Source organism: Podarcis tiliguerta (assembly GCF_965153285.1).
Source record: "Podarcis tiliguerta genome assembly, chromosome: 2".
Taxonomy (NCBI): Eukaryota; Metazoa; Chordata; class Lepidosauria; order Squamata; family Lacertidae; genus Podarcis; species Podarcis tiliguerta.
Genome location: NC_139535.1, coordinates 4,712,968 through 4,738,087, shown reverse-complemented (window position 1 = coordinate 4,738,087; position 25,120 = coordinate 4,712,968). Strand labels below are relative to the sequence as shown.

The 25,120-nt window shown below is 43.0% G+C and overlaps 1 protein-coding gene across 1 annotated transcript; it reads right to left on the bottom strand.

Annotated features, from left to right (window-relative positions):
• Window positions 1–1,511: 1,511 nt before the first annotated feature.
• On the bottom strand, window positions 1,512–14,094 carry LOC310672794 (vomeronasal type-2 receptor 26-like; the record flags this gene model as incomplete). The annotated part of the gene is made up of 5 exons (XM_083430452.1): window positions 1,512–2,410; window positions 2,978–3,104; window positions 4,012–4,239; window positions 12,769–13,008; window positions 14,032–14,094. 5 exons carry the CDS (start codon window positions 14,092–14,094, stop codon window positions 1,512–1,514), a joined length of 1,557 nt encoding a protein of 518 aa, XP_083286578.1.
• Between the last annotated feature and the right edge of the window lie 11,026 nt (window positions 14,095–25,120).

The following is a 25,120-nucleotide window of genomic DNA, read 5'->3' as shown; positions in this document are numbered from 1 at the left end:
CTGTGCAATATTAATATTTGCAACACTCCTGAGCTGCCACGTCCCCTGCAGCTCCCATTGCATCCCTCCCTTCATGACCTGTTCATTTCCAGTCTTCTTTTTTCTTGATTGCCACCTTCAGCACAACAGGACTTCTGGATACCAAGAGTTACCAATGGAATATGTTTCTTTTCATTTTGAAAAACAACGCATAAGCAATTTATTTGTAATGCTATCTTTAAAAGAGATTCTCTTAATGAATAGCATTCATTATAATTGAATTATCACAATTCAAGGATTTCTTATTAGGCAAAATAAGGATTGCTTATTAGGCAAAATATATAAACAGTATTCAGAAAAGAATTCCTAAATCAGGTAAAAAATGAACAGTACTAAGGATGGAATATGAGCGCCACAACCCCAGATGAGCGCCACAACCCCAGAGTCGGTCACGACTGGACCTAATGATCAGGGGTCCCTTTACCTTTATATTATTCAAAAGTTACAATACAGTTCTCTCCACTGCCGTAATATCACATAATGATCACTCCAATCCTCAATCCCATTTCACTTGTTGACTCACCAGATAACCTCACGGGGAACCCAGACACAAATCTGCTTGGCTCCCTTCTCAGCATGATTGGTTCAGAAAGGACCAGTGCAAGAGGAAGCTGCTGTGGGCACTGCTGGGCTGCAAGGGCTGGATGTCCCTGTTGTCAGACATTTTAAATGTGTTATAACATGGGGACACTAGATGGTGCTGTGGAGTTCCAGCTTTTGCCAACGTGTTTTCCCATTGTGATGTTTACAACATGTTTTCCTGAAACCCCTTTTTGATGTGTCTAGATCCAATCTAGAGAGGCTATAATGCTTAGTTATGCTTCAACAGCAAGGATAATGTGGTGTAACAATGTTCTAACAGGGGTATCCACAGGCAGCCGGCAAAGCAAAAAAAGTACTAGACAAACTGATTTGAAAGGTACAAACCTATTTTAATAGCTTCCTAATATCTCTTTGCATATTTTGAAATTATCCAGCATATCTAGGGCATGACTCATACCTATTCTGTGTCAACTGCTTTAAAAAATGTTTTGCACCTTGCACCACATGAAAAACACCCATGGCACCAAAATTCAAGGTGACTCTCCTGATATGCACAGCGGGAAATAAAGAGATACCAACGGAATATGGTTCTTTTCATTTTGAAAAACAATGCATAAGCAATTTGTTTGTAATACTATCTAAGAAATTTTTATTTTCTTAATGAACAGCATTGATTATTATTGAATTGTGATAAAGATTTCTTATTAGGGAAAATATAGAGACACCTCAGAAAAGAATTCATAAATAAGGTTTAGCAGGAGAAAACTGAATGGATGGAATATGATTCAAATGATTATTTTGCATTCTGATTTCCAAAACAGTAGCTTTTAAGGAGCAACATTCCCAACTCATGTGTCCTGCCTTTATTGCTACCATGCTGGCTATCAATCGCAAAGACCAAAAACATATTTTAGGAATCAGGTGCCATATTAAGTCTTTGTAGTCAGGTGCTCCTTTGTATTCAGACTAGGCCTGAGTACAATAATGTAGCACTTGGGAAGGAAGATGCAGCCCAGAAGCCCAGCACTGGAGGCCAACATAGAGAAGATCTGCACGGCTACCATGTATTTCCCCTTGGTGCTCAGGTAGGTGGGAACAAAGGACACCCAAACACTGCAGAAGACCAGCATGCTGAAGGTGATCAGCTTGGCTTCATTGAAGGACCCAGGCAGCTTCCTGGCTAGGAAAGCCACAGTGAAGCAAATGGCAGCCAGGAAGCCCATGTAGCCAAGGACAGTGTAAAACATGGCAACAGACCCTTCATTGCATTGCAGGATGATCTCTCCGGCCTGGGAGTGCATGTCAGAGTCTGAGAATGGAGGAAAGGTACCCAGCCAGATGACACAGATGAGAATTTGGATACTGGAACAGGAAATGACAATGGAATTAGCCAGACTCTTTCCCAGCCATCTCCTCACTCTGTTTCCTGGCTTAGTGGCCAGGAAGGCCAGCACAACGGTAATAGTTTTTGCTAACAAAGAAGAGACAGCAACTGAGAAGATGATGCCAAAGGCTGTCTGCCTGAGAAGGCAGGTCACTTTCCTTGGCCGGCCTATAAACAGAAAGGAGGACAAAAAGGAAAGGAGGAGGGAGACAAGGAGGATATAGGAAAGGTCCCTGTTGTTGGCTTTGACTATGGGAGTGTCAAGATATTTAATGAATATTCCTAAAACAAGGCCTGTGATTAAGGCCAAAAACAGGGCAGTGGAAGCCAAGAGGGTCCCCAGATATTCATCATAGGACAGGAAGATGATAATCTTGGGGATGCATTGATCTCTGTCCTTGTTAGGGTGTTGATCTTCTGGACATTTGGTGCAGTGGTCTGCATCTGGAAAAAGAAGAGCATCTGCATGAACATTTTCCTGCAGACTAGCAAAAAAAGCAGGTCAATTTTGAATCCAGCCAACTTCCACAAATGGAAACAGTGATGGGACTTGCTATTTCTGCTAATCAACACAGAGAGTTGGTCCTTGCAATGTAGGTGCCTCATGCTGATAACCTCTTATTCACCTCCCAAGGAAGAGCTTGGAGTGATCACGAAGCTCCAAGTTAATTGCAGCTACATCTGATCTCACCCCAACACCATGTGTTGTCAGATGGGTGTAATTTACAGAAAAAAAAGTTCCTTGGAGGAGCATGGACTGGAACTCTGGTCTTCCCAGTACAAACCGAACATCCTAGCTACTTTGCCACACTGACTGGTCAAAAGCAGCAACACTGTCTAATTCTTATATACTCAAAGCTGTTTCAGTCGTACCTGGAATGCTTTATTAAGATTATGTACATTACTATTGAACCTTTATTAAATTCAACCCTAAGATTATACTTGAATATTCATCAACCAAGGACATATTTTATTGTTCATTTTGCTGCACATTCCTCTGAAGTCTCCTACCTTCCTGAGTGGAGATCATCCCTTCCGCACATGGAGCACAAGCATGGCAGCAAATTGGTTCCCCTTCCTGAACCTTCTTGGCATATCCAGGGCGACAGCTCTTGGTACACCTGGACTGAGGAAGGGTCTGACCAAAAAGAGAAAAAAGCATCAATGAAAGACTGTTAGCAAGTAACTTCTGGGCCAGTGTACACTCTCGGTCTATGTGGAATAGACACGGCTTTGTTGTGGATGCTTTTTTTGATCCATGGGACAAAACAGACAGCCAAATTCCTTGGGACACAGTTGGGACAGAAAGAGATAATCAAGAAGAGAGAATTACATGGAGACTGTATTGCCCTTGGATTTAGGAGTCAGAGATCAAATCTGCAGTTATTGATATTGTTTAAAAATACAGTGGTGCCCCGCAAGACAAATGCCTTGCAAGACGGAAAACCCGCTAGACGAAAGGGTTTTCCGTTTCGGAGGTGCTCCACAAAACAAATTTCCTATGGGCTTGCTTCACAAGACGAAAATGTCTTGCGAGTTGCTGCGATTTTTTTCGCTCCCCACCCCCTTTTTCTAAGGCACTAAGCTGCTAATAGCCTTTTAGCAGCTAATCCGCTAATCCCTTAAGCCTTTAATAGCCGCTAATAGCCGCTAAACCGCTAATAGCGCTAATGGGGTTGCTTCGCAAGACGAAAAAACCGCTAGACGAAGAGACTCACGGAACAGATTCTTTTCGTCTTGCGAGGCACCACTGTATCAAAATCCAGAGAAACCAACAAACTGAAACAGAAAGGTATTTGGAGCAGCTGTGTTGTGCTCAATTCTGAAGTCTAGCATGCTTTCTGACTACTGCAAAAGCCATGCCCCAGTCATATTCTAACCTGCTTTTCCATTTTCATGTTTCTTGTTTTGACTTTCCTCCATTCATCTCCTCCCCCGTATAGTTTTAGCTCATTACTTGAATAGGCATAAATTATACTGTTGTTTCCCCCAACAGAGAATCAGAGCTCAACATATCTCTAAAAGGGAATACAATGCAACCAAACCTGGTTGAACAGTCTGGACCACACAAGAGCCTCTTGGTCAATGGTGAATTTTGGGCCTGAGGATCCCTGTCTGCTTATGCTCCCAAATTTCACGGCACCAAAGGACTTGTTGGGAAATGGCACCCAGTTCACAACGTCAGATTCGACTGTCAACTGCCCATTCTCATCCAAATACACTCCTTCCATGGAAGTATTGTAAAACTGGGAGCTTCCCAGGAAAGGGTGAAGCTAGAACAGGAAAGAAATCGTGCACATTTAGAAAAGAATAAAATTATCTAGATAACATAGCCTAATTGCTGAAGATCTTTGTACAGACTGACAGTGGGATCTTTAGCCCATTGTTTCTGCTTCAGCCTTTTGGGACAGACTAAAGCCATGAGATACATAAGCTTTATTCTGCACCCATGGAAGAATTCTGCAAGGATGAGTTTCCTTGGCTAGTAATAGCATGAAGCCTTGCTAAGGAATCAGGTGGTAAAGTGGAGGCAGATTGTTTTCTCATCTCAGCAGCAAAATTAAGATGTGGTTAACAGTACAGTAAAGTCGAGCCTGAATGGAATTCACAGCACCGATGCCTGTTCAGCCTGTGAGGAAAACAGCAATACCTGCCAAGACTGTATCCTTTGATATTTCAGCCTCTTTTTACCCTTCGCCACCATCTCATTGGATTTGGAGGAAAGTGCAGCCCTTAAGATCCCTGCCAGAGCAAGGACAAGATTGTAAATACTGTAACTATCCAGAGACAGGATTTTCTTAATCACTTTGTCAGGCAGGGACTCCAGAGTGTCATCTTCCCTGCACCTTTCCCTTCCCTTCACAGACAACATGTGCTTTGAATATGAACACTTAAATGATTTCTGCCCAAACAGAATCATAGGAATGTGAAATGTTTCATAATTATCATAGTTTGGCCTTCTTTTAATACGAGTTAAGAAAGAGAAAAACCCATGGATGTGCAGGGGAGAAAGCAGATCATAAGACAAATTCAAGGTGAGATCCCACAAAGCTGTTGTGATCCAGACTTTCCCCACAATGGGACTGAAACATATTTCAACCATATTTTGCAAATAACGTATTATACTATAGAAGTAACGATTCTCCCCATAGTAGACTAATACATTGACTTCGTTCCACCTGAAAAATGTTTTGAGAGGCACTGTTATTCTCCTATTCTTTACTGAGGTGCTAAGTGAGAAGGCAGCACAAATTGTGTTCCTGGTTAGCAGCGGCTTCAAGGTCCTCATGAACCTCTCTCCATTGTCGGTGTCTGGAGCAACGAGGCCAATCCAAGTCCAGTTGAAGTGCAGGAGCAGTTGGACTATCCCCAGATACTGATGCTCTTCTTTGGGAACCATTCGGTAGATAAAAGGGAACTGAGTTTTGTCATTAAGAGTGTCAGAAACAAAACCATAACTGACCTAGTAAAGAAGAGAAGAGATTAGTGTTGTCACCCCCAACAAAATCCCAAATCCAGTACTTTGTACTTGCCTAGATTATAACTTTTCTCTGACACAGGAAACAGAGAAACGGCACAGTTTCATGGGGGCTAAGGAGCTTTACTCCAGGGAGCTTAACAACACCCCATATTTAGCTGTTTGCTTTCAAAAAATGGTGACAGAGTCTTTGCACAAAATTACAAAATTACACAAAATTACAATGAACATTTTTAGCTCACATTAGACCTATAATAGCCATCAGTTCTTCTATATAAAATTAAGCTCTAAAATTAGTTGCTATAAGCCCTACATAGATTGCTAAGGTATTTGTAGTAGAAGAAACCTGCCTTGTGGCATACACTATAATCCTCCTCCTAATATCATCAGCTCACTTTTCTTTAGTGAGAAATGTGTGCAGATTTATCCCAAATAAATGTACAATCTTTGGAGAATAAATATAGCTTGACAACAAGACATTTCATTTTGTGTTTATGATAGCACAATGCAAAATCATAACTACTGACTTATTTCTATGTTCCATTTTTAAATATTAGAATTATTATTATATTATTAGAATTCATTTGGGTTCTCCTCCCAGTTTTTTCTCCTCTAGTTGGTTGTGCATTTTTATACTGCATTCCCTGTATTTCATCATGGTCTAAACCATTAACCCTCTTGGGATTTTTGATCTGAAGGTCAACGGTTTGAATCCCCATGATGGAGTGAGCTCCGTTGCTCTGTCTCAGCTTCTGCCAACCTAACAGTTCAAAAGCATACCAGTGCAAGTAGAAAAATAGGTACTGCTGCAGTGGGAAGGTGCATGGAAATGGTGTTCCGTTGTGCCAGAAGTGGTTTAGTCCTGCTGGCCACATGACCCAGAAAGCTGGCTGTGGACAAACGCCAGCCCCCTCAGCCTGAAAGTGAGATGGGTGCTGCACCCCATAGTCACCTTTGACTGGACTTAACAAGCCAGGGGTCCTTTACCTTTACCTTCCTAAATACAATACTAGTGAATCACAGAATCGTCAAATTGGAAGGGACCACAAGGGCCATCTAGTCCAACCCCCTGAAATGCAGAATCTTATGTGGCTAGAGTTCTGATTAAGATTGAAAGCATATATTTGACCTTGAAATTCCTGGGCAACTATGAGTGTGGACAAAGCAGATAAGGGAGCAGTAAGACGAGGCTCTAGAAGTACAGCTTTTGAGGATAATGTGATGCAACTGTTGTCAGAAACTAAAGATGATATAAAACACAATTCACAGGGTATTGAAAAATTGAATAAATTTTTTGAAGACTTGAAAGTGGAACTGAAAGAGGTGAAGACAGGTCACAAGCCATGAGACAAGATTGACACAGCTTGAGACAGTTAGAGTGATTGATCTAGAAAGATTACAGTATGAAAATTCAAATTCGATTGCATTTCTTCAGATGAGGGAACGGGAATCGCATTTAAGATTGAGAGGTGTGCCTCAACAGGAAGAGGATCGGCTCAGGGAGTGGATGATAGATCAACGGGTGGTGTGGTGGGATTTGAAAAAAGACGAAGTTGACTCTTGGATAGAAAAGGCCTACAGATTTGGTCCCAAAAAAGATTCAAAAATCACCTATGACTGCATAGTGGTCTTTAAGACTAAAGAACAAAGAGATACCATTTTGTGCCTGCGTTATAAAAAAGGTTTGAAAATACAGGATAAAGCCATCATCCTTTTCAAAGAGATTCCTTAACACTTTTTGAGCTTGAGATCCAACTATACAGACCTGACCACCATTCTGAGGAGGAAAAATATTTTCTTCAGGTGGGAATTCCCAGAGGGCCTTTCCTTCAAATTTGAAGGAAGAAAACAAAGAATTAAGATTGTTGGAGAGAAAGAGTCAAACTTGGATTGGAAAGCCCACAGCTTCCAGGGGTGGGAGCAGCGACCCCGTAACTTATCACGATGGCTTTAAGAATTTATTCTTGGAACATGAATGGTTTAAATTCTCCTCAGAAAAGGAGGAAGGTTCATCATGTTTTAGCAAAACAGAATTTGGATGTAATTTGTTTACAGGAAACACTCATTACAAGACTACATAGAAATATCTTATTGAATAAGAAACTTGGTCAAGAATTTATTTCTTCAGACAAAGTAAAAAAAAGAGTGGTTTTCTACGTTAAAGAAAAATGGAATCCAAAATTGATTTTTAAAGATGAGGCGGGAAGATACATAGCAGTGGAAATTACAGCAGAAGACGAAAAATACTTGCTATTGGGAATCTATGCACCCAATGATGGTAAGGCAGATTTTTTTAAAAAAATGGAAACAAGCCTCTTGGAAGACTTGGGTTATAAATTAATCTTAATGGGAGATCTGAATGGAGTGGCATCCACTTTAATGGATAGAACTCAGAGACAAAAAATATTGAATGCTGGCAGACTACCTAAGACTTTATTGATATAACTGATAAATTTGACCTGTCAGATATATGTAGAGCCAGAAATCCAACTGAAAAAGACCACATTCTATTCCGATACAAATAAATCATTTTCGAGACGTGATTATTTATGGCTATCCAGAGACTTGGTTCCCAGAGTAACAAAAACAGAAATTTGCCCTAAAACTTGCTCAGATCATAATGCAGTATTTATGGAAGTGAAATTATCTATACAGGGATCTTTCAGATGGTGAATAAATGATGACTTGCTGAGGAGTGAGCAAATTGTAAATAAGGCCCAAAAAACCTTAAAGGACTATTTTGAGATTAATATGAACCAGGGCATGGAAACAAGGGTTATTTGGGACCCCAGTAAAGCTGTAAGGAGAGGATTCCCCATTCAACAAAATTCAATTAGGAGAAAGATACAGAATGAAAAGAAAGATAAAATTTTGGACCAACTAAAAGATAAAGAGAAGATCCTTAGAGGCAATCCAAAAAATTTGCAGGTACAAAAGGAAATTAAAGCTTTAGAGACTCATTATTCACAGATTATCAATCAAGAAATAGAATGGGCATTAAGAATGATGAGACAAAGGAACTTTGAATCTGCAAATAAATGTGGGAAACTTTTAGCTCAGCAATTAAAAAAGAGGCAAAAACAAAGTCCTATTACAAATATTGTATCAGATGGAAAGTCTGTAGAGAACCCTGTGGACATAAGAAAATGCTTTCAGAAATATTACAAACAACTGTATAAAAAGAGTAAAGAAGATAAAGTTAAATTTGAGCAATTTATTAGAACTAATGGTTTGCAGAAGATTCCCGAAGGTAAAAGGATCCTACTAAATGGATTAATTACAAGACAGGAGGTTGAAAATGCAATAAATTCAATGCAACTTGGCAAGGCCCCGGAACCAGTTGGTTTGTCAGCAAAATATTATAAGATCCTGAAAGACTGGCTCATTCAGCCATTGTTAGTAGTTTGCAACAAGATTATAGGAGGGGACAAAGCACCCGAAACCTGGAAGGAAGCTTACATTACTCTGATTCCAAAACAAGATCAAGATAGATCTAATGTTAAAAATTATAGACCAGTCTCCTTACTCAATGTGGATTACAATTTTTTTGCCAATATATTGGCCAATAGGCTGAAGTAGGTCTTGTCAGAATATATTCATAAGGACCAGGCAGGTTTTCTGCCTGGAAGACACATGAAAGATAATATTAGGAATCTAGTAGATATTTTGGAAAAATTGGAAGCAAGAAAAAATTGTAAAGTAATGTTAATGTTTATTGATGCGGAGAAGGCCTTTGACAATGCATCTTGGAGTTTTATGAGACAAAATTTAGAAAGCATTGGGGTTGGTCAGGAATTTTTCAATGGTATTAATGTGATCTATCATGAACAAAAAGCTAAAATTATAGTAAATAATGTGGTATTGGAGGAAATAAGAATTGAGAAGGGTACCAGGCAAGGGTGCCCACTTTCCCCTCTGTTTTTTATTTCAGTTCTCAAGGTCTTGTTAAGCATGATAAGGAAAGATGAACAAATTAAAGGTATATCAGTAGGATCAAAACAATATAAATTAAAAGTCTTTGCTGATTATTTGGCACTGACACTTCAAGACCCAGACTCCAGTGCAGTAAAAGCACTGGAGATGATACAGGAGTTTGGACAGGTAGCAGGATTTAAGTTAAATAAGAGCCAAACCAAAATGCTAGAGAAAAATTTGGACATTGAGGAAAGGAAATTATTACAAGAAAAGATGGGCCTAGTCTTTGTGGGAAAAGTAAAATATATGGGGGTTAATTTGTCAATGAAAAAACTGAATTTATATAAAGACAACTATGAGAAATTATGGAATGAAATTAAGAGAGATCTTGAGAGTTGGTCAAATTTAAAATTATCATTAATGGGTCGGATCTCGGTAGTTAAGATGAATGTATTGCCAAAGATGTTGTTTTTGTTTCAAGCCCTCCCAATTATTGACAACGTGAAATGTTTTAAAGAATGGCAGAAAGTTTTGTCTAGATTTATCTGGCAGAGGAAAACCCCCAGAATTAAATATAAATTACTAACAGATTCTAAAGAAAGAGGAGGATTTTCCCTGCCAGATTTGAGGATTTACTTTGAAGCCGCAGCTCTCTGTTGGGTTAAGGAATGGATACAACTAGATAACGCGGATGTTTTAGATTTGGAGGGATCTGACAATGTGTTTGGATGGCATGCTTATCTATGGTATGACAAGACAAAGGCCCATAATGGTTTTAAAAATCACGGAGTTAGAAAACCCTTATATAATGTTTGGATAAAATACAAATATCTTTTAGGAAGGAAGACACCCAGATGGCTTTCGCCAATGGAGGCAAAGGCCCAGAAAAAGTTAAATATGGAAACTAATTGGTTGAGATATTCAGATCTATTACTGGAAGAAAAAGAAGGATTTAAATTAAAACCATTTGATCAAATTAAAGATGAAATAAATTGGTTACATTACTATCAGATCAATGAATTGTATAAATTAGATAAGAAAAATGGTTTTGCATCATAAAAAAACCAAGTTGGAAACGGAGTTGTTAGATTCTAAAGTTAAAAATTTATCTAAAATGTATAATCTATTGTTGGAGTGGCATACAAAGGACAAACAAGTTAAATCTGTGATGATAGATTGGGCAAGATATGTTGGACATAACATAATGTTTGAAGACTGGGAAAGGTTGTGGAGGGAAGGGGTTAAGTTCACTGCATGTTTGGTGTTAAAGGAAAATATTATGAAAATGATGTATAGGTGGTACTTAACTCCTGTAAAACACAAAACTGATAATCTATGTTGGAAATGTAAAGGAAAAGAAGGTACCTTTTATCATATGTTGTGGACCTGCCCCAAGCTGAAAGACTTCTGAGAGAAGATTTATAATGAATTGGAAAAAAAATGTTGAAATATACATTTATTAAGAAACCAGAGGCCTTTCTTCTTGGAATAAAAAAAAAATTTTTTTGGGGGGGGGGGAAGACTGAAAGCATATTACAAGAATAGATCATTCCAGGGTGTGTGGCCAGACAGAAAAACTTAGAACAAAGCTCACACTCCTGGATGCCAAAATTTGTGAAGATGTTTAAGAATTGCTCTCCGCCCTGTACTCTTCAAAACCTCGCCTTCAGAAATGATTTTTTTTAAAAAAAACAATCCAATCACAACACAAATGGCAATTGTGAAGGAAGCAGAGGCAAAACATGATATAGGGAGTGGCTGCTTTTTAAAAATATTTTTTTTCTTACTTTTAAAATTTTATTTCTTATTGAAATTATTTCAGTTAAACAAAGTAAAAAGAAAAAAGGGGTTCATAAAAAACAAGGGGAAAACTATAATTCTATACATGCATATATAATACAGTGGTATATAAAGGATGATTCTAATATATATGATATTGTTTATAACATATTATCTTTTTTATGAATCCTTTCCAAACATCTTAATATACCGGTATATCCATAAACAGTCGAAGTCTATAAGCTATCTGTTCATATGTTGCATAGTGTCCAGATCAAGGGAAATAATAGTACCACTCTATTCTGCCTTGGTCAGACCACACCAGGAATACTGTGTCCAGTTCTGGGCACCACAATTGAAGAAGCATGTTGACAAGCTGGAAGATGGGCAGAAGAGGTCAACTAGGATGATCAAGGGTCTAGAAGCCAAGCTTTATGAGGAATGGCTGAAGGAGCTGGGTGTGTCTAGCCCAGAAAAGAGGAGACTGAGAGGAGATATGATAGCTGTATTCAAACATCTTAAGGGCTGTCACATAGAAGAGGGAACATGTTTGTATTCTCCTGCTCTGGAGGGTAGGACTCAAACCAATGGCTTCAAGTTGAAGGAAAGGAGACTCCAATAAAACATAACGGAAAAACTTTTTGACTGTAAGCACTGTTTGACAGTGGAACGGTCTCTCTTGGAGGTGGTGGACTCTCCTTCCTCAGAGGTTTTTAAGCAGGGGTTGGATGGCCATCTGTCATGGATGCTTTAGCTGAGATTCCTGCATTGCAGGGGATTGGATTAGATGACCCTTGAGTTACTTCCAATATTCTTTGATTTTATTATTCTAAGAGTTGCCATGTCTTCTATCCTTTGATTAAAGGGCACCATAGAGGGGAAGCATAGAGAAGCCATTAATTCTAAGTGATCCAGTTATTTTTCATGAAACTAATTATCTTTCATGAGTCAAGGTAGCATATAAATAAGTAAATAATAAGCAGGACCACATTAGGAATGTAAGTCTCAAGCTTTTCCTTTACTGTAAATTGCTCTTACTTTTACAGGTTTGTCTAAGGTTTCCTTAGCCTGAGCTCACAGAGTTTGTTTCAAAGGATGACATTCCATTGCCTCGTCATGCATTTTTTTTTGTATTTTGCCTCTTGTTTCTTTAATGTTTCCTTTTGCATATTTGTTCATTTGCATCTCACATGCCACTAGCTTTCATTACCTATTCCATTCTTCTGCCTTAATTTTGACAATTTCCTCAAATATCCTTCTCCATAAAACACAGCATTTGCATCTGTGGGATCTTGTAGATTTAGCTAAGAGCTTATTGACACATCCCTTATCCCATTGCTTTTCCGATTTAGAGTGGGTTTTCTGTGGGAAAGGAGAAGGGTGAGGGAGAAATGCCCTGCGTCCATGCCTAAAAAGCACGGGAAAATGGAAAGCCACTCAGACCCATGCTTTCTAGCCATGGGATGGGAGGAAGTGTGGATGAGTCTAGAATCTCCTTAGTCATCTTTGTTAAGAGGGGATTGAGGCCAATCTCTCCTTCTGCCTTAGAAGCAGGAATGGCATTTTCACATCTTTCCAAAGAAATTGCAATAACATTCTGGGATTTTTCCTTCCCTCCTGACATTCATACCTGTGGGGTTTTGTAGATGCTTGACATGGTGGAAATATCTTTGGATGTGTCAGAGTCAGCCCCCTCAATAACGGCCAATACTTTATTCCATGGTCCACAATAATAGTTTGGGATGTTTGCCTGCCCAGGACAGAGCAGGTCCACCATGGCACCACAAGTCATTCTGGCATCATAAAAGTTGTCATAGATGTCATAGCCCAGGGTGAGATTGGGGAAAAGCACGTGGTTCTCGTTGACCTCCTGAACGGCAAACAAGAAGGACAGGATATGCCAGAAGGCCCGCATTCCAAACCTGGAAAAAAGTGTGTGTCATCTTGACATTTTTTCCATACAAAGACCAGATTGTGTCATCCTTACCTGTGATGGGGGGGGATCATGAGATGCTTCTGCAGCATCTGTACACCTGAGATCCATAAACCGCTTCCTGTCCAAATCTTAGAAGAACGGGCTATTCTAAAGCAAAGGTCCCACTAGTGTGGGTGAAAGCACACAGTTTGCAGTAGATCACTTTCTGACATTCAGAACGAATCCAACCATTTCCCTCCAAAGGGACGAAAATAGAAGACATAATTGACCAAGCAAAGGTACCAGAAATGAGGAGACATGCATAGCAGACAACAACATTTGGTGTCCATGAAGTCAGATTCAGTTTGCATAAAGCTTTTACAACAGTAGGCACATAAGGACTTACTCATAAACTCGGGTAAAGGGAGGCTCATTGAAGACGCTTGGATTGAACCGAAAAGGTGTAGCGGATATGATCCCACTAATGTGGTAGTCTCCTTGCCTGTACCAATTCAAGGGTGCATTGGGATCCCTTATCAAAGTCAATGGGCATTTTGAGTTCAGCATCTCTGGAGTTGCTTCAGGTAGTAGCAATAGCAACAGCAGAAGGTGAATTATGATGCACCTGCCTTTTACTCCAATCTCCTTCTTGAGTGCTATCAGCAACAGAGCTAGCAAATAACCAGCAGTCAAAATCTGCTTGGAAGACCCAGGCTGCAGCAACTTAATCAGAGAGAACATGCCTGGCGTACTTGGCTTGAGAGCCAAAGAGGATTCACTTCAGCCCCATGTGGGCAGCATAACCCCACCCCACCCTCAGTGGCACAATACAGAAGTATTTATGTACTAGTCTCTTCTGGCTGAGTCTGATGAAGTTGCATCATGTTGTTGTTCAATGTTGGACGCAAATATGATTTTATTCCTCTTGAGCTTTGGCAAGACGATGACAAAGAAATCACCATTATTTTTAATAATTACATTTGCCTTCACACCATGTTGAACTCCCTTTATGACGCCAGGCGTAGGCCTGAAGGAATACATGTTCCATCGAATCATAGAGCTATAGAATTGCAGAATGGGAAGGGACCCTGAAGGAGATTTACATTGTTGAACAGCTGTCAGAAAGTTCTTCCTAAAGTTTAGTCTGAATATCTTTTCTTGTCACTTGAATCCACTGTTTCAGGTCCTACCCTCCAGAGCAGAAGAAAACAAGCTTGGTTCATCTTCCATGTGACGACGCTTTAGATATCTGAGGAACTTCCCACTGCACTGTGGTTCTACTTGTGACATGGGCCAGAGAGGGGCACGGGAGGTTGGCATGACCTTCCCTAGCACTTCTGAAAGACTGGCCCATTGTCCAGCAGTGGGCCTCAGTGCCACAGCCCACCCAGTGCCTCCTAATTCACCCGCCCTGCCCCTGGGCCACACATAGCTCTTTGGTTGGACCAAGGGCATTGCTGGCAGTTTAAAGGGGCATAAAGGTGTCCAGGAGACAGAGAGGCTGAAGGAGGGCAAGGGTTTAAAGAAGGAAGGGAGATCTCTATGGTCTGAGGCAAAAGGCAAGAAGATGAGTTGTGGGAAATTAGGGTGAGTGATAAAGGGTTAATATCTAAAATTATAACAACTTGGGGAAATAGAGTAAAGGAATAAGAGAGGGGGGAAGGAAGAAAAAGTGAATATAAAATGAGTAGGGAAGAAAGATAACAGTTTTTGGAGGTATATTATACAAGCTGTGAAAAGAATAGGGAAGAAGAAACAAGAGATGACAAGTAAAATGTGAGGCATGCCGGGTGATATGAAATAAAGAGCCTTTTCCACTTCGTGCTTTTGAATGCAGAGAATCAGCATTGGGGAGTCTGAGTCACAATACTAGTTCCCTGAGTCATTAATTGCTGCTTGATTATGCCAAACTCTGCCTCCATCTGCCACAGTTTCCTCTCTGGCTCCTCCTGTGGACAGGCCATTTTGTGACTAGTGGACCTCATTAAGTTTCAGCCCTTTGACATGAAAGTCAGGAAAGACGACTGTTTCTGGAGCTAAACTGTGGAATGCTCCCCCTCCCCAAATGTTCTTGCTGCCATCATTCTCCATTTTAGGTGGCGGGTTAAGATACTTCCATCTATACTTGCCTTTGGTAAATAAGCTGGCCTTGACCGTGGTGCTTAACTTTTAGTGGGATAGGGTAGGATTTCTTCTTATTATATCTGTGCTCTTGGGTTGAGCATTTTAGGAATTCTTTTTTGTCACTGGCAACGGGAGCTCACCCCATCGTGTGGATTTGAACCATCCATGTTGGGATCGACAAGCCCAAGAGGCTCAGTGGTTTAGACCACATCTCCATCAGCTGTTTCAGAATCCATTGGCCAGACTGATGACCAGGGCAGGGCGATCTGAGCATGTAACACCAATTCTGTCATGACTGCAATGGCTACCGAGTAGTTGACGGGCTCTATTCAAAGTGCTAGTTTTGACTTTAAAAGCCTTATGAGGGTCAGGAGTCCACCACCTCAACAACTACCTCTCCCCACATGAATAGACCCCGGATCATCACCAGAGGGTCTTCTTCAAGATTTCCCTTTGCCGCTGTGGAATGCTCTCCTCAGCGAGTCTCTCCTGGTGCCATCTTTATTTATCTTTAGCCACCAGGAAAAGACTATTCTTTTACCTGGGCTTTTGGCCCTTGATTTGAAAGGCAGAACTGCGGCATCTTTTATTGGGCAGGATTTCTCAGTCCCACCTTCTAATTGGATAGCTGTGTTTTTAGGCTGTAAATTGCTTTGGTTAACTCTGTGGAAAACTCTGAGAAAAGTGAATAATAATAATAATAATAATATGCACAGCTTTCTGGTTTTCTTCTTTGGCGATCACTCGTAACCGAGTAAGATTGTCTTCCATAAACACGGTTTTAACAATGAGTCCGCAAGTGACTGTGGAGGCCAATAGTAGCTCTATACCGTATTTTTCGCTCTATAGGACGCACTTTTCCCCCTCCAAAAATTAAGGAGAAATGTGTGTGCGTCCTATGGAGCAAATGCAGGCTCCTTGGCTTCAGCGATAGCAACGCAAAGCCTCTGAAGCGCAGAGCAAGACTCTCCTGGCTTCAGCAGAGAGGGAGAGCTGCGCCGCGCCCCTTCAGCGAAGTGGGAGGAGAAATGGAAGGGGCTCCGTTTCTCTTGCCGCTTCGCTGAAGGGACGCTGAGCAGAGAGGGGCAGATTTTTTCCCCCTTGTTCTCCCCCTCTAAAATAAGGTGCGTCCTATGTTCGGGTGCGTCCTATAGAGCGAAAAATACGGTAGTCAACAGAACCATTGCAGTACAGTGCCTTCTTCTCCCAACCCACACAGCCTTCGTATGATTAACTACCAATAGGTCTAGGAGAATGAACAGGGCAGAACCTCTCCAGAAAATGGAGATCAAAGTGACCAGGTTTTTCCCAATCTGCTATCCAGGCCTAAAGGCAGACTGCAATGGGTCCAGACTGGGAATGGGGAACCTTTGAACTCCCAGTCTAACTGAATGTTGGGAGATTCAGAATAGATAAGAGAAAATATTTATCCAGGCATTGCTTAGCTAAACTATAGAACCTGCTCCGACAGGAGGCAGTGATGGCCATCAGACCAAGATGGCTTTAAAAGAAGATTAGACAATTTCATGGAGCAGTAAGAAGCTGTTGATGGCTGCTGGTGGGTCTGCTCTGTCTCCACAGTTGAGGCAGCAATGCCTCTGAACACCAGTTGCTGGAAACCACAGGAGGTTGAGAGGCCTCTTGTGCTTGAGCCCTGCTTGTGCGTATCCCGTAGGCTTCTGGTTGGCCACTGTGAGAACAGGATGCTGTGCTTGATGAGCCATTGGCCTGATCCAGCAGGGTCCTCTTATGTTCAGGTGTTGCTGAACTACAACTCCCATCAGCCCCAGCAAGCATGAGCAATGGCCTGGGGATGATGGGAACTGTAGTGCAGCAACAGGTGGAGGGCCACAGGTTCCCCATGCCTGGTCTAGATAAATTTCCTTCATCCATTTGGCCACTGTGGGAAATGGGATGCTGGACCACATTGGCCTTTGGCCTTGAAGCAGAACACCTCTGATGAGTTCTTGAGAAGTTACTTTTTCATTTTGGCCTTGGTTCTAACTTTACATTACCGGTTGCAAAGGCAATCTTTGCAGAGAAGTCCCTGGAGATTTGGCGAGAAGACTATAATTACATAATGAGGTACATAATTAAACATCTCCTCCTGTATTCTCCTGGATTGATCAAGGAGCAGGTGCAGAACTGGGGGGGGGGGGGACATGTTTGGGAGAAATCACCGCTGTGTAGCCTGACATTTGACAAAACTTGCTAAAGAAACAGTTTTTAGAGGATCATTAGATATATCATTTGTTAATGAATATTTGAACTATCAAATATCTGCACCCCATGGATGACCAGATGGGGGCTGCCCATCCTCCTCTCCATTTTTTGTAGGTGACCCCACCTTCTCTGCCCTACCAGTGAACCTAAGATCACCAACTTTGATATTAGGGAGGGGCGGACTAGGGTTAACAGTCACAAAATATGGATTTGTTACACCTGTACACTTTAACATTTACACATCTAGGAAAGGTCAGTGGTAGAGTTTTTTTTTTATGGATAAGGTCCCAGGTTCAATCAGACATGATTCTTCTCCTCCCCAGTTTAGCTTCATGGCAACCCTGTTACACTGAGAGGCAGTGACCACCCAAGGTTACTCAGTGAGCTTTATGGCTAAGCGGGGATTTGAACCCTGGTCTACCAGGTCCTAGTCCAACAGCCTAACCACTACACCACAGCATGCATCCCGGGGACATGGCGCGCCAGCCGCAGGACATGGTGTGCATCCTGGGGGCATGGTGCAGCACCCGTTGCGGTGGCGTGGCACCCGTTGCGGTGGCGGGTGCGCGGCGCGTGTCCGGGGGCAGGCGTGTGTTCCCCGATAGTGGTGTGTTCCCCCCACCCTCCTGTTTCTCTGCCAGTGTATCTCCTTCTCCTTTCCCTCTGGGAAATTTCAAAACTCTCCATCCTGCTTTCCCTCACTTCCTCTCCCTCCCTGATGATATAAGAATTAGAGACCCCATTAAAACCTTATTTTAATCATGTTTCAATGCTTCACTTTCATTGTATCTAACCTTTCACAATGTATTTTGGAACCTTTCAGAATGTATTAGGCTTGATTTTTGTGTGTTCTGCATTTGTGAGTCTCCCTCCTCTGCTGCTCTCTCCTCTCTCCTGATCTTCCTCTGAAAGTGGTACAAATGGCAGGATGTTTTAGCACCAGAGTGTAACTCAGCTATCCCTGAAGCTATCTGAGACCCAGGAAGAGGATTTTATCATGCTCTTCCCTCACTGAAGGCTAGGTTGCCAGGATAATGCCAGGCACCCAAGACATAAGATGGTCCAATGGCCTGGGCACACGAGGACCACTTCAAGGTGATGTGGGGGGTGAAGATACCAGGATGGAGCCATGTGTGCTTTACTTCTCATGACCTGTGACCTTTCCTGATCTATGTGAAGATGTTTTAATGATTATTTGCTATGTTTGAACTACTATATGAGCTTTTCTTCTGAAGTGCCTGGAGGCAGACCTTCTCAACTGGCATGTTGAGTTGAGTGAGCTCTGTCCTATTACAATAGCTATAATAAACGCTGGTCCCTAAATCCAGATGCTGGACTCGAAAACGTTCCCTTGGTTCTGTGGTTTATTCAAAAGGTTCCTCACCTGGGTAACAAACAAGGTGGTGTCGAGGTGAATTCTTACCACACTGAGATTCCCCTTCCACCCCAAAAAAGTGTGCGCACACAAGGGTGTGTATGTTAAAAGCAGACTAGAAGGACCATTTGTGTTTGTGAAAAAATAAGGGTGGGTGTTAAGAAACTAGGGAAAATCTATTAAATATTTTGGAGGATTTCTTGTCCATCTGTTCTCTCCACATCTGGAAACCTGTTAAGATATTGTAAGTCCCCATATGTTGTCCCTGTTCGGATATTTCCATTCCACCTTAAAAGGGAGCAGAATGTTTGTGTCACAGCCTGCGCATTTCCTGTCTCACAGGATGTTTCTGTTGTGTCTTTGCTTTCATTTCTCTCTCTCTGCCGGAACTCTCAAGCAGGCAGCCATGTTTTTCTTTGTTCTGATCAACGCTGAATAAACTTATAAATAATGCTCTCCTGACTGCATCTTTCGCTGTGTGCATATCTGCTGATACAGCGTGCTCGGCTCTGGAATGTGGGAAGCTATTTCTGGAGCTCGTGTCGCTAATTGCTGATACTGCGTGTCTACGGGAGATCAATGGATGTCCGGAGACGACGTGGAGTCGAGATGGACTTTGTCTCCCTGACAGTATCCCAACAGTCCCTTCCCCAACCAGCCTAGGAGAGGTAGCATGGCTTTGTCAGGGGAATGCTGTGGACATAGCGTATCTTGATTTCAGTAAGGCTTTTGACAAAGTTCCCCATGATATTCTTCTGAGGAGCTGATAAAATGTGGGCTGGATGAGATTACTGTTAGGTGGATTTGTAGCTGGTTGGCTGGTTGTAGCTGGTTGGCTGAGTAAATCCAAAGAGTGTTCATTAATGGTTCCTCGTCATCCTGGCAAAAAGTGACAAGTGGGCCCCTTGCTGTTCAATGTATTTATAAACAACTTGGATGAAGGAATTGAGGGGATGCTAATCAAATTTGCAGATGACACCAAACTGGGTGGGGTAGCTAATGCCGCAGAAGAGAGAATGAGAATTCAAAATGATCTTAAGAGAGTGGAGAACTGGGCCCAAGTTAACAAAATGAATTTCAGCAGAAGGTGGGACACCTGGCTTACGAGCAGTACATGTGAAAAGGATTTAGGGATCTTAGTGGACCACAAGCTTAACATGAGTCAACAGTGTGATGCAGCAGCAGCAGCAAAAAAAGAAAAGAAAAAAAGGGGGAAAGCTAATGCTATTTTAGGCTGCATCAACAGAAGCACAGTGCCCAGATCAAGGGAAGTAATTGTTGCTGTTTAGTTGTTTAGTCGTGTCTGACTCTTCGTGACCCCATGGACCAGAGAACGCCAGGCACACCAGGAAAGTAATAAAGGTAAAAGGTAAAGGGAGCCCCGACCATTAGGTCCAGTCATGACCGACTGTGGGGTTGCGGCGCTCATCTTGCTTTATTGGCCGAGGGAGCCGGCGTACAGCTTCCGGGTCATGTGGCCAACATGACTAAGCCGCTTCTGGCGGACCAGAGCAGCGCACGGAAAGGCCATTTACCTTCCCGCCAGAGCAGTACCTATTTATCTACTTGCACTTTGACGGGCTTTTGAACTGCTAGGTTGGCAGGAGCAGGGACCAAGCAACGGGAGCTCACCCCCTTGCGGGGATTCGAACTGCTGACCTTCTGATCGGCAAGTCCTAGGCTCTGTGGTATAACCCACAGCGCCACCTGTGTCCCAAGGAAAGTAATAGTACCACTCTATTCTGCCTTCGTCAGAACACACCTGGAATCCTGTGTCCAGTTCTGTGCATCACAATTTAAGAAGCATGTTGACAAGCTGGAACCTGTGTTATGGAAGGCAACAAAGGTGATCAAGGGTCTGGAAACCAAGCCTTATGAAGAATGGTGGATAGAGTTGAGTATCTTTAGCCAGGAAAAGAGGAGACTGAGAGGAGATATGATAGCCATCTTCAAATATCTCGAGGGTTGTCAGATGGAAGAGGGAACAAACTTGTTTTCTCCTGCTCTGGAGCATGGGACTTGAATCAATGGCTTCAAGTTACTAGAAAGGAGATTCCGACTAAGCATCAGGGAAAACTTTGGCAGTAAGAGTTGTTCGACAATGGAACTGTTTCACTCAGGAGACTGTGGGCTGTCCTTCCTTGGAGGGTTTCAAGCGGAGCTTGGATGGCCATCTGTCAGGGATACTTTAGTTGAGATGCCTGCATTCCAGGTAGTTTGACTAGATGACCCTGGAAGTTTCCAACAACTCTACAATTCTATAAGACCAAGATGAAGTTGTGTGTAGGTGCTCTGAAACCCAGAAGGTGTCTGCTTCTCCAAGGACATTCAGTGACCTTAGCTTGTAGCTGGAAAAGTTGGGAGCAATGCTGGTATAGGTCAAGGCAACCTCCCCTTCCCCTCTCTGACCCATGCCACAACGTAGAAGCACATTGCAGTGGCAAATTCTTCAAATACCTAAAGGGCTGTTGCATAAAGATAAAGGAAGCTTTGTTTCTCCTGCTCTGGATTCAAGATACAGGAAAGATAATAATAATAATAATAATAATAATAATAATAATAATAATAATAATAATAATTTATTATTTATACCCCACCCATCTGGCTGGGCTTCCCCAGCCACACTGGGTGGCTTCCAAAAAAATATTAAAATACTGTAATACATCAAACATTAAAAGCTTCCCTAAACAGGCCTGCCTTCAGATGCCTTCTAAAAGTCTGGTAGTTGTTGTTCTCTTTGACATCTGGTGGGAGGGCGTTCCACAGGGAGGGCGCCACTACCGAGAAGGCCCTCTGCCTGGTTCCCTGTAACTTGGCTTCTCGCAGTGAGGGAACCACCAGAAGGCCCTTGGTGCTGGACCTCGGTGTCCGGGTAGAACGATGGGGGTGGAGACGCTCCTTCAGATATACTGGACCGAGGCCGTTTAGGGCTTTAAAGGTCAGCACCAATACTTTGAATTGTGCTCAGAAACGTACTGGGAGCCAGTGTAGGTCTTTAAAGACTGTTGTTATATGGTCTTGGCGGCCACTCCCAGTCACCAGTCTAGCTGCCGCATTCTGGATTAGTTGTAGTTTCCGGGTCACCTTCAAAGGTAGCTCCACGTAGAGCGCATTGCAGTAGTCCAAGCGGGAGATAACCAGAGCATGCACTACTCTGGCGAGGCAGTCTGCAGGCAGATAGGGTCTCAGCCTACGTACCAGATGGAGCTGGTAAACAGCTGCCCTGGACACAGATTTGACCTGTGCCTCCATGGACAGCTGTGAGTCCAAAATGACTCCCAGGCTGCACACCTGGTCCTTCAGGGGCACAGTAACCCCATTCAGGACCAGGGAATCCTCCACACCTGCCTACCTCCTGTCCCCCCAAAACAGTACTTCTGTCTTGTCAGGATTCAACCTCAATCTGTTAGCCGCCATCCAACTTCCAACCGCCTCCACTCACACAGGACCTTCACCACCTTCACTGGTTCTGATTTAAAAGAGAGGTAGAGCTGGGTATCATCTGCATACTGATGAACACCCAGCCCAAACCCCCTGATGATCTCTCCCAGTGGCTGCATGTAGATGTTCAAAAGCATGGGGGAGAGGACAGAACCCTGAGGCACCCCATAAGTGAGAGCCCAGGGGTCTGAACACTCATTCCCCCCACTTTCTGAACACGGCCCAGGAGGAAGGAGCAGAAACACTCATAGAATCATAGAATCATAGAATCATAGAGTTGGAAGAGACCACAAGGGCCATCGAGTCCAACCCCCTGCCAAGCAGGAAACACCGTCAGAGCACTCCTGACATATGGTTGTCAAGCCTCTGCTTAAAGACCTCCAAAGAAGGAGACTCCACCACACTCCTTGGCAGCAAATTCCACTGTCGAACAGCTCTTACTGTCAGGAAGTTCTTCCTAATGTTTAGGTGGAATCTTCTTTCTTGTAGTTTGGATCCATTGCTCCGTGTCCGCTTCTCTGGAGCAGCAGAAAACAACCTTTCTCCCTCCTCTATGTGACATCCTTTTATATATTTGAACATGGCTATCATATCACCCCTTAACCTCCTCTTCTCCAGGCTAAACATGCCCAGCTCCCTTAGCCGTTCCTCATAAGGCATCGTTTCCAGGCCTTTGACCATTTTGGTTGCCCTCCTCTGGACACGTTCCAGTTTGTCAGTGTCCTTCTTGAACTGTGGTGCCCAGAACTGGACACAGTACTCCAGGTGAGGTCTGACCAGAGCAGAATACAGTGGCACTATAACTTCCCTTGATCTAGATGCTATACTCCTATTGATGCAGCCCAGAATTGCATTGGCTTTTTTAGCTGCCGCATCACACTGTTGGCTCATGTCAAGTTTGTGGTCAACCAAGACTCCTAGATCCTTTTCACATGTACTGCTCTCAAGCCAGGTGTCACCCATCTTGTATTTGTGCCTCTCATTTTTTTTGCCCAAGTGCAATACTTTACATTTCTCCCTGTTAAAATTCATCTTGTTTGTTTTGGCCCAGTTCTCTAATCTGTCAAGGTCATTTTGAAGTGTGATCCTGTCCTCTGGGGTGTTAGCCACCCCTCCCAGTTGGGTGTCATCTGCAAATTTGATCAGGATGCCCTTGAGTCCATCATCCAAGTCGTTGATAAAGATGTTGAATAAGACTGGGCCCAAGAACCCTGTGGCACCCCACTAGTCACTCTTCTCCAGGATGAAGAGGAACCATTGATGAGCACCCTTTGGGTCCGGTCAGTCAGCCAGTTACAAATCCATTGAGTGTATGACACTGTATGACAGTGCCCACTGTATGACAGTGCCCCCAGCTCCCAGCCCCTCCAGACGGTCCAGAAGGATGTTATGGTTGATGGTATCAAACACCGCTGAGAGATCCAACAGAACTAGGAAACAGCTCTCACCTTTGTTCCTAGCCCGCCGGAGATCATCGACCAGTGCAACCAAGGCAGTTTCAGTCCCATGATGAGGCCTGAATCCCGATTGGAAGGGATCCAAATGGTCCGCATCCTCCAGGCGTGCCTGGAGTTGTTCAGCAACCTTGCCCAATCACCTTGCCCAAGAATGGAGGATTTGAGACTGGGAGATAGTTGGCCATTGTGGCCACATCTAAAGATGGTTTTTTAAGAAGCGGTTTAATAACCACCTCTTTCAGTGGGTCTGGGAAGGCTCCCTCATGGAGGAAAGCATTCACCACCCCACGAAGCCCATCGCCCAGTCCTTCCCGGCTAGCTTTTATAAGCCAGGATGGGCAAGGATCCAGGAGACAGGTGGTTGGCTTCACTCGTCCAAGCAGCCTGTCCACATCCTCAGAGGTAACAGATTGGAATTGATCCCACGCAACTTGACTAGACAGGACTCTAGCACTCTCCCGCCCTGGCCCTGCTCCCACGGTGGAGTCTACCTCTTCCCGAATCTGAGCGACTTTATCTGCAAAAAACTTTGCAAAATCATTGCAGGAGATCATGTGGCCCGTACGGATGATTCAGACTAAACATTGGGGAAAACTTTCTGACAGTAAGAACTGTTTGAAAGTGGAATGAATTCCCTCAGGAGGTTGTAGACTCTTATTTTTAGAGGTATTGAAGCAGAGGTTGGATCGCCATGTGTAATGGATGCTAAACTGAGTTTCCTTAATTGCAGGTGGCACAGTGGATTAAACTACTGTGTTGCTTCGGCTTGCCGACTGAAAGATCAGCAGTTGAATCCCTGTGACAGGGTGAGCTCCTGTTGCTCGGTCCCAGCTCCTTCCAACCTAGTAGTTCGAAAGCACACGGTGCGAGTAGATAAATAGATACCGCTCCGGCAGGAAGGTAAACGGCGTTTCTGTGTGCTGTTCTAGTTTTGCCAGAATCAGCTTAGTCATGCTGGCCACGTGGCCCAGAAAAACTGTCTGCAGAAGTGGACATATGCCAGGTTCCTCAACCTTTAAAGCGAGATGAGGGCTGCAACCCCAGAGTTGTTCATGACTGGACTTAATTGTCAGGGGTCCCTTTACTTAGACTAGATGACCCTTGAAATCCCTTCCCATTCTACAATTCTATGGCTCTGTGGTTCTATGAAACATGTTTTTCTTCAGCTCTACACATGGAGCCGTGAAGGCAGCAAGGGGTGAAGGCAAATGTAATTATTAAAAATAATGGTGATTTCTTTGTCATCGTCTTGCCAAAGCTCAAGAGGAATAAAATCATATTTGCGTCCAGCATTGAACAACAACATGATGCAACTTCATCAGACTCAGCCAGAAGAGACTGGTACATAAATACTTCTGTATTGTGCCACTGAGGGAGGGGTGGGGTTATGCTGCCCACATGGGGCTGAATTGCATCCTCTTTGGCTCTCAAGCCATGTATGCTAGGC